General features: G+C 44.1%; 1 protein-coding gene across 1 annotated transcript; it reads right to left on the bottom strand.

The window, feature by feature from the left end:
- Positions 1–8,101: 8,101 nt before the first annotated feature.
- LOC146021224 (paraneoplastic antigen Ma2-like) lies at positions 8,102–9,508 on the bottom strand. The gene has a single exon (XM_083155018.1). It carries the CDS (start codon positions 9,506–9,508, stop codon positions 8,102–8,104), a length of 1,407 nt encoding a protein of 468 aa, XP_083011144.1.
- Positions 9,509–9,759: the final 251 nt, after the last annotated feature.

Genomic DNA, 9,759 nt, shown 5'->3' with positions numbered 1-9,759 from the left:
CAGTCGTATATGACTGCTTTGTAATTTCCCCTCCGGAACACGACTTTGCATACGACTGAAACAGTCGTATGCAGTCGTAGGGGAAATACCAATACGAAAAACTAGGTTTTTTTATTTATTTATTTATTTATTTTTTACACTCTGCAGCCTGCACGGATCTGACTGATCCGTGCAGACTGCTAGAAAAATTCGTATTAGCGGCCGTATATATGGCCAACTAATACGAATGGTTACACCATCGGAGGATTACAAAGCAGTCGTATATGACTGCTTTGTAATTTCCCCTCCGGAACACGACTTTGCATTCGACTGAAACAGTCGTATGCAGTCGTAGGGGAAATACCAATACGAAAAACTAGGTTTTTCATATTGGTAAATTTCCCCCATAATGTCTACATTGCAATGTGGACAATTTTGATGTTGGTATTGTTAAAAGGTAATGGGGGAAATTTACTATCAAAAATTTGTGAAAAAAATCGTATTTACTATGCCAAAAATACGTATTTTCGTATTCTTAATGATGGGACATTCGTATTTGTATTTACAAATACAAATTAATACACCATCGATAGAATACGACAGAAATCACCATTCAAAAGAATGGCGTTTCCTGATTTACTAAGCGGTCATATTGATAATACGGCTGCTAATTGGCATGAAACGGCCGCGAATATACGGCAAATATCGTATTTGGTTTAAGCCTTCACAGATCAGTTAGATACGTGCAGTCCTCAGTGTAAAAAAATAGAGAAATAAATAAATTTTAAAAAATGGCGTGGGGTCCTCCCCACAGCTGTAATCAGCACCAGGCTAAAAGAGCCGGGCCGGTAATAAAAAATCAGGAAACCCGACAAACAGAGGTTCCCCGATCAGGCTGAAGCCTGGTGCTGTCCTCAATGCCCCTGGGCGGTGGGCATCGAGCTGATTTCAGTGTAAAAAAAATAGAATTAAAACTATTGTCTTTTACTGTGGAACTATGAGTCCCAGCAAGCCTCCCCTGCAAGCTGGGACTTGGAGAACCACAAGTCCCAGCATGCGGGGCATTAAAGGGCTCCTGATTGGCTGCTAGGATCATTCAGAGGAGAGGCGCATAAGATGAAACATCTCTGCGCCTCTCCTCAGTCCGATGGAGCTGCCGGAATCACCGGCATTTGCCAGAAGACCAGGACTACGTTGGATCAAGAGGACAGATCTTCGCAGGAGCACCTGGGTGAGTTGGATTTCCTTCCACAGGTCCTCCCTGGATTTCTTCGGACCCCGACACAGGCGCCGCCGACATGGAGCCGAACGCCCATATGGACCAGGACACCGGACCAAGACCCAGGGACCTACCTACGGGCTCAAGATAGATATGTATCAGTATGTATGGGCTTTGGATGCATTAAAGTTTTATTTGTATTGTGTGTCAGTGTGTTTATTTGACTATCTTTTTTACTGTGGAACTACAAGTGCCAGCTGGCCCTTTTGTAACGCTGTTTTCCGCAATCTTGTTAGGTAGTGCCTCCACCCCAAGCAAGGTCAGTGGTACCGCCCACCAATCACTTATGTATATATATAGTCGTTGACGACTATCGGGGTGAGCTTGGGGAATCACCCGGAATAATGGTCAGTGGGATTTACCATTTAAACAATTTATTTACACATAGGTAGGTAATGCATACAACAGTGTACCTTACACAATACAGTTGAGTAATAACAATATTTTCTATCACTAAAGAACTAGTACTCTAACACTCACAATACTCAGAAATATTGAACTGGACCGGGCTTCGGTATGTACCTTACTCCTATTAATATGGCCAGAAGTATACCAATTACTTATATCCTCCGGTACTATATATGCCCATACACCTTAACATAGATGTTATACGATAACCATGTTTTTTAGTAACAATCTTAACTATGTTTTTCTTAACACTTCTATACTTTACATGACAAAGCGCCTTATTTCAATTACAGGTAATCACCCTACTACATCCGGTAGAACAGTCGGTAATCAAGTCCCTATTATCCCTACAGGTATGAACAAGGGTGAGTATGGTGAAGGTTCCTCAGTGTGGTAATTAATGATCCGACTACAATTGCAGGTCAGATATGTCACTTGCTATGCCATACTCCTAAAGACTTGGATAAGTAGACAATGCCTTAAAGACCATGAATCACTTTTATTCGGTATAGCCCCTATATGGACGCGGTCTAGGAAGAGTGTCCCCTGGCTCGTGGAGAACCGGGTTTAGCTCTGTGGCGTAATTCCACCAAGTCCCTTTGACGAAATTCTGTTCCTATAGTAATCCTTGTATTTATATAACTGGTTTTCCCTGTAGCTACTAATAGTATCCAGGTGCTGGTATTAAGGTATCCCCACTGGTGGATGAGAAATTATCGTTATAATAAGCTGTCTCTTCTTAATTTATGTGATGACTGCCTTTAGCGTTGGCTACCCTATGGTCCTGCGATGGGTTCCCTGAAAAGCTCAGTATTTCAGTAGTGTCATTAACTAGCTTCCCCAGGCGGTTTCACCGGGTTTCGCTATAGGTATCAACAGCAGTAGCCAACTCTACACCTGACGGGTCAATATCGATGTTCCCTTTCTTGAATGCTGGCAATTCCTCACAATATAAGGATATTAATAAACTGTATCTTCTTGAAGTGTGGATTAGACACAAAGTATTTGTAATCCAAATGTAACTGTTAAAATAATAAAGCTAATAAACTAGACAAATTGTATCCACTCAATAAACTCCTTCTGTGTGAGATCTGTTACTTTGCAGAGTACATTGGTTTCCCAGTAAAGTAGATGACGGATCAGCCTATAAAGCATATATTCCACTGCATAGTATTGACAGAATAAGTTGTATAAGGAGATTTAGTTTTCTATAATGTAACTGGTGGATTGCTCTGTATGTCAAACATTTTCATAAGTGGATAGTACTGACTGCAGTTTATTTGGATGACAGATGATACTAATAAGCACTCTCCAATCTTTATCACTCCTGTAGCTCTGAGGTAACTATTTAGTCCCTAATAGGATGATGTGTAGTTTACTCAATATCCTGGTCAGCTATCCCTCTTTGTGCACACTCAGTGTATAGTCTAAACAGCTGCCTCGCTACTACAGTTTTCCATCCTAAACCAGCTTTCCTCCCTCTTCTTTAATGTTGCTTCCAGGACGGTAAGGCTGGAGGGCTGAATCACTGCCCTTAGGTAAGGTTAAGGGGAACTCTCCTCACTCTCTATAGGAAATGCGGCTAAGGCTGTACTTCTAAGGGGTTTCAGCACTGCATCAGCATAAGGCATAAGGGACATTCCCTGCTGATCCTCCTTTCTCTCTCATGAGCCTGCCTGTCAAAGTATCTCCGCCTCCGCTCCCTCCTATTATCCTCTGGGGGATGGGCTGACTCACCAATAGGCCTCCTCTGGATCTCCGTCAGCTCAGAGCAGCCACTGACCGACCCCTCAGTCACTCCGGCCGTCCCCTAATGGCGCCGCCTTCCACCGCTAATGCTGCCTGTCAATCACAGCAGCCGGATTCCGCATATGCTGTACGGCGCCTCCGATCACTTCATTAGCTGCCGGGACACAGACGACAGCCACTGTAAGTTAGCTGTTCTCCGGTAATCTCCGCTCTCATTCCGCACCGCTAACCAGACCTGACTGGCTGCGTACCGTCCTTCTCCCCGTCCTCTCCTTCCAGAACATTCCCTCTCCCCCGCTTTTATCTCCTCACTCCAGCGGGCAACCGTCTCCTTGGGCACTCGCGCACCCCAACTTTATTTAACACTATCAGGGCATCCCACAGTCACGCTGTAGTCCCTCCCCTCACCGCAGTGACGATAGTATAGTCTGCCATAGGGTATATCAATTGGCATGGTCCATTTAGGTAGTAATAAGGGATGTCCCACCAATATATTCACCTTCCCCGATACTCTTACTGTCCAAGCTGTCTTACTTAATAAACAACACGTTTGTATATATCCATATAATCACTTGAAGCATTTTCATCATATATACATAGAAGGTGTATTACATTTCTATACATAGAAGGGGTATTACATTTCTCCCCCTGGCGATCAAGTTGGCAATGTTGTTCACAAATTGTCACTTGATCTCCATTTACATCTAGTCGCCTATTGACTTATAACATTTGTAGCGCCGCACCAGTATTTTATATAACCGCAGGTTACATCACTACTTCCAAAATAAGGCCAGGAATTTACAATGCTTGGATGTACTACTCTATTTACCACGGTGGGACACCCTAAGTGGTCATACGTCAACATTCTGGGCGGTCTACGTACTCGTGCTGGTAACGGATGTTCAATTGGATATTCACTGATAGAAGGTTCACTCCCCCAACTATCTTCTGGGATCACATAGGACTCAGTGAAGTCTTGTTCACCATGTATTTCCCTGGGGGTTTCTACATCTGTCAACTGGTCAAAATCCAATTCCCACTGAACGGCTGGTGTTGTATGTTCATTTTGGTAGAAGTAACCCATCTCGTGGTCGATCTCATCTTCTCGAAATTCTTCGCTTACCGCACAATCAGAAGTGGTAAATTTCTTTTCAGTGGTTACCAGATCTGTGGCCGATCCCTTATCCTCCTTATGCTCACTAGAAGTAAACACAATGTCCTGTGTAATGGGTAATAAATGTTGGCGATGGTAGGTAAGGATTGGTCCGGTATCATTTTCAGGGACAATCTGATACACCGGTAGGTCAGGCAACTTCTTTAACACTACATAGGGGGTGTCTTTCCATCGATTAGCGAGTTTTTGCTTGCGAGGGCAACCCAGCCTCTTGAGAAGTACACGATCTCCGGGTAGTAATACGTGCTCTTTTACCTGTCGGTTATACAGGTTTTGATTCTTTTCATTCTGTTTTTGGGCAGAGTCTTGGGCTAATGAGTACGCCTTATTGAGTTCTTTTCTTAGCTTATCAACGTACTTTGAATGAGAAGTAGCATTGACTGTAGTAGGAGAAGTGCCCAGACTGATATCAATAGGGAGTCTTGCCTCTCGGCCAAACATTAGTAAATAAGGTGAATATCCAGTAGCTTCATTCCTGGTGCAGTTGTATGCATGTACTAGATGACAAATGTACTTGTTCCACTGCGTCTTCTGTTTCGGATCTAATGTACCCAACATATTCAGTAAAGTTCGGTTGAACCTCTCCGGCTGCGGATCTCCTTGGGGGTGATAGGGAGTGGTCCTGGATTTCCTTATCCCACACAGTTCACATAACTCCTTGATGAGGTGACTCTCGAAATCGGGACCCCGATCAGTGTGAATGCGGGCAGGTAACCCATAATGCACAAAAAACTTTTCCCAGAGGGTCTTTGCCACCGTAATTGACCTTTGATCTGAGGTGACAAAGGCTTGAGCATATCGGGTAAAATGGTCAGTTATCACCAGGATGTTACTATCTTTACCATTGGGACTCTCAAATGAAAGGAAATCTACACAGACTAAGTCCATAGGCCCAGAACTTCGGATACTGACTAAATTGGCAGCATGCTGTGGTAAAGTCTTTCTTAGAATGCAGTTTCTACACTTGCGGCAATACTCATCAATGTCCCGATTCATTAAAGGCCAATACACCCGTTCAGCTACTAATTGTTGTGTTTTGTCATATCCCAAATGTCCATGTTGGTCATGCAGGGCACTCAACACCACCTGTCTTAGCTCCGCGGGTAGTACTAACTGGTCTTTGGTAATACCCTTGGGCGGGGTAGTTCTCCGATACAACATTCCTTGTTTTATCACTAAATTTCTTCTTTGACGACACAATATCTTATACCGTACAGTCGCTGGAGAGGTGCAATCTGGCTTGGAAGGATGTTGTATTTGCTGCAACATAGGACCTATCTCAAGGTCATCGGTCTGGGCTTTTCGTAACTGTTCCTGGGACCATTTAGGTAAATGTCTCATTTCTGCTGTTGTAATCCAACAATACATTAACGGTAAAGATCTTCCAGAAGCGCCTAATGCACTAACCCGTTCCGGCATTTGTTGGATACAGTGCACTTGATGACACAGCCCTCGTAGAGCCGGCGCCGGCACTTCTACCCATTCATCATTTTCACTAATATTGCGGGAATGAGGTACTCGCGATAATGCATCGGCATCGGTATTGTTGATCCCAGGCTTATATTTCAAATCAAAGGTGTAGTTGGACAGAGCTGCCAACCATCGATGCCCTGTTGCATCCAGCTTTGCCGTGGAGTTGATGTACGTAAGGGGATTGTTGTCTGTATGCACTGTGAAACGAACTCCGTATAAATAATCATGGAATTTTTCCACTACTGCCCATTTTAGCGCCAGGAATTCCAATTTATGGACCGCATAGTTCTTCTCACTACTGGAAAGACCCCGACTAACATAAGCTATGGGTCGCAGAACCTTCTCTTGCCATTGATAAAGTACCCCTCCTATTCCATCCATGGAGGCATCTACATGAACTTCATAGGGTAATTCTGGATTGGCATATGCTAATACGGGGGAGTGCGTCAACTGATGCTTTAATTGTTGAAACGAGCTGTCACACTCCGCTGTCCAACGTTCGCCAAACTCTTCTTGTGGCTTATAATACTTTCCCAGGTCCTGCCGAGGTGCCCCTACCGGAGGATACCCTTTGGTAAGTTCGGTGAGTGGTCGAGCAATTTGAGAATATTGATGGACAAAGCGCCTGTAGTAACCACTGAATCCCAAGAATGAACGTAACTCTTTCAATGTTGTGGGTTTAGGCCATTCCTTCACGGCCGCGATCTTATCAGGGTCAGTGGATACTCCCTCCCTGCTGACTACATGGCCCAGATATTTGACGGTGGTCTGGCACAGTTTACACTTGTCAATGGACAGCTTCAATCCCTTTTGATGTAATCTTTTCAGTACTTTCATTAATCGACGATTGTGTTCTTCTAAGGTCTTCCCGAACACTATGACATCATCGAGGTATACAAGTACTTCACGATAGCACATATCCCCTTTTACTTTTTCCATCGTCCGTTGAAAAGTGGCTGGGGCCCCCTTTATACCTTGTGGCATTTTAAGAAATTCAAAAAATCCGATCGGACAAATAAAGGCTGTCTTGGCACAATCATCCGGATGCATGGGTATTTGATAGTATCCTGACCGTAGGTCAAGCACGGAAAACCATTGGCTCCCCTGAAGGCAGTCCAGCGCTTCTTCTACTTTCGGTACTGTGTACTGATCATCCAGAGTTCTATTATTAAGAGTTCGATAGTCTATACACAGTCTTATATCTCCGTTCTTTTTCCGTGCAACCACAATTGGAGATGCATAAGGACTTTGGGATTCAGCTATTACTTGATTTTCAAGGAGAAATTTTAAATGAAGGCGCACATCGTCGAAGTCTGCCGGAGCCAATCTTCTTGACCTTTCACGAAATGGGGTATCATCAGTCATTCGTATTCGGTGTTCCACCCCGGTGGCCGTTCCTAAATCCCAATCGCTTAATGAATATACTGATTCAATTACTTTCATGTCCCGGATGAGTTGTTCACGATCGTCATATGAGATATCGCTGCCATTGAAACATGCCAATATTCGATGGTTGAAGGCGGAAGGGTCAACCGCATCAGTTCTGGAGGGGGCCATATCCTTGGGAGACGCAAAGAAATTGAGAGATTTTGCCTCGTGGTCAGACGAATGTGATATGATGTTATCTTGGTCTTGGCACCACTTAGACAATGTTTTGAATAAATGTGAATTAGTCCCCACAATTACAGAAACAACATCTTGTCCGGAGGGAGGATCAGGACATACAAGGGCTAAAAAAGGCACAGGGTTTTGATACTCTGCAGTATTGTCCATAAACTGAATGTGAGTGGTCACATATCCCAAGTAGGGGTATTTTTGATGACTCAATCCCCATATCACTAGTCCATCTATAGGGTTCAAAGGTACGTCTGACAAATGATGATTGTACCATCCCTCAAAAATTATTGAGACTTGTGACCCACTGTCCAATAACACTCTACAATACTGTCCATTTATTAGCGCTGGAGCCATTGGGGCGTCCCCAACTAGACCAGGGTGTATTAAATTAGACCACTGGGTGTTCCCCATTGAAGTTACATCTATGAGTGGGGAGTCGATGCGGGGGTCATCGGCGTCCCTTGTACGTTTCCCGACTGTGTAGAATCCCGGGAGTCGGGATTAGTCATTCGTCGGCTATATCTTCCCCGTTGGGGGCATTCGAAACTACGATGGCCCAGTTGACCACAACTATAACAAGTATAGTTTCCTCTATCATCCGATCTTCGGTTATATCCTCTTCCACGATTCATAGGGGCTTCAGTCATCCCAGGCGCAGCTGGAGTCTGAAGGGCTATTATTTGATCTAATTTCTTCGTTTGGTCTTCCATAAGCTTATATAACCGGTCAGAGGCTAAAGGTACTTCAGTAGCTGGAATTACCACCTTGACTCGTTTGAGAGTCTTTTCTCTGTTTTCAATTTGCACTTCTTCCAATTTCACTTCTTTTATTAGCTCACTCAGAGTCGGGGCCTTGTCTTTGGAGATAGTACACCTAAGTCGTTGAGCCACTGGGTTGGATGTCAAAGCTCCCCGCAACACGTACTTCAGTCTTTTCTCATCCATTTCTGCCCCCTGAATTCCTCCTTTGTCTAGTAATTTATACAGAATCTTATTTAGACGATAGATGAAATTAGTAAGAGTCTCACTTGGTTCTTGGTATGTGTGATTAAGTCTAGATAATAAATCTCCTACATCCTCTAACGTTCCGAAGGAGTAGTCTAGGGCATCAAAATAATCTTTGAGTGTAGCATTACTATTACTCCTCCTGGTAGCTTGTATAATGCCCATGGCCGGCCCTCTAAGGCTCTCTACGATGCGTTGTTTTTTTATATGCTCCGGGCATCGCCATTCTTCTGAATGCTGGGTAGCAGTTTCCCTCCATGCCTCATAATTTTCTTCTCCCGTTGGAACTGGTACCAATCCCGAAAATATGCGTAACCGCCTATATCCTCCCTCATAATGCCACCTTTCCATCTGACTGACTACTCGGTCCATAACTCTATCCACCGACGGGTCTTGATCTGTTTCCCGAGTTGCATCAGTATCTAAGTGCGGACTAGTATGGGAGTCCTTGTCCCTTCCTCCATCTCCAGCATGGGTAGCATAACTTTCCAGTTGTATCTCTCTCTGTTCCTCTCCCGCACATTCCGGCCAGATAATCTTCCACCGTTGTGTGGGTGACTGGGAGGTTATAATCTGAGCTGGTATTAACGTAGAATCCAATTTGTTAAGGTTAGTAATCAATACTGCCCACACCTCTCCTTCGCCAACTCTGGATTTTTTATCGACCAATTTGGGTCGACGTACTCCATACAATCTATCAACTTCTTCCAGAATTTCTTCGTCAGACAGGTTGTCAAACTTTCCCACCATAGCAAAACTACAGTCCACAAATAATCCATGGAGCTGCATCCACTCCTGGAGTTCTTGGGAAGTTAGATGTTCCATGTTGGTTCGATGGATCTCAGCAGTGCCTCCAGATGTAACGCTGTTTTCCGCAATCTTGTTAGGTAGTGCCTCCACCCCAAGCAAGGTCAGTGGTACCGCCCACCAATCACTTATGTATATATATAGTCGTTGACGACTATCGGGGTGAGCTTGGGGAATCACCCGGAATAATGGTCAGTGGGATTTACCATTTAAACAATTTATTTACACATAGGTAGGTAATGCATACAACAGTGTACCTTACACAATAC

This window comes from Crinia signifera, chromosome 7 (assembly GCF_055691185.1).
Source record: "Crinia signifera chromosome 7, ASM5569118v1, whole genome shotgun sequence".
Classification (NCBI taxonomy): Eukaryota; Metazoa; Chordata; class Amphibia; order Anura; family Myobatrachidae; genus Crinia; species Crinia signifera.
The sequence above is the reverse complement of the archived record's forward strand: the minus strand, read 5'-3'. Positions and strand labels throughout refer to the sequence as shown.

Excerpts from the sequence above, each read along its gene's own strand:
- LOC146021224 (XM_083155018.1), bottom strand. The coding sequence starts at position 9,508 with ATGGAACATCTAACTTCCCAAGAACTCCAGGAGTGGATGCAGCTCCAT.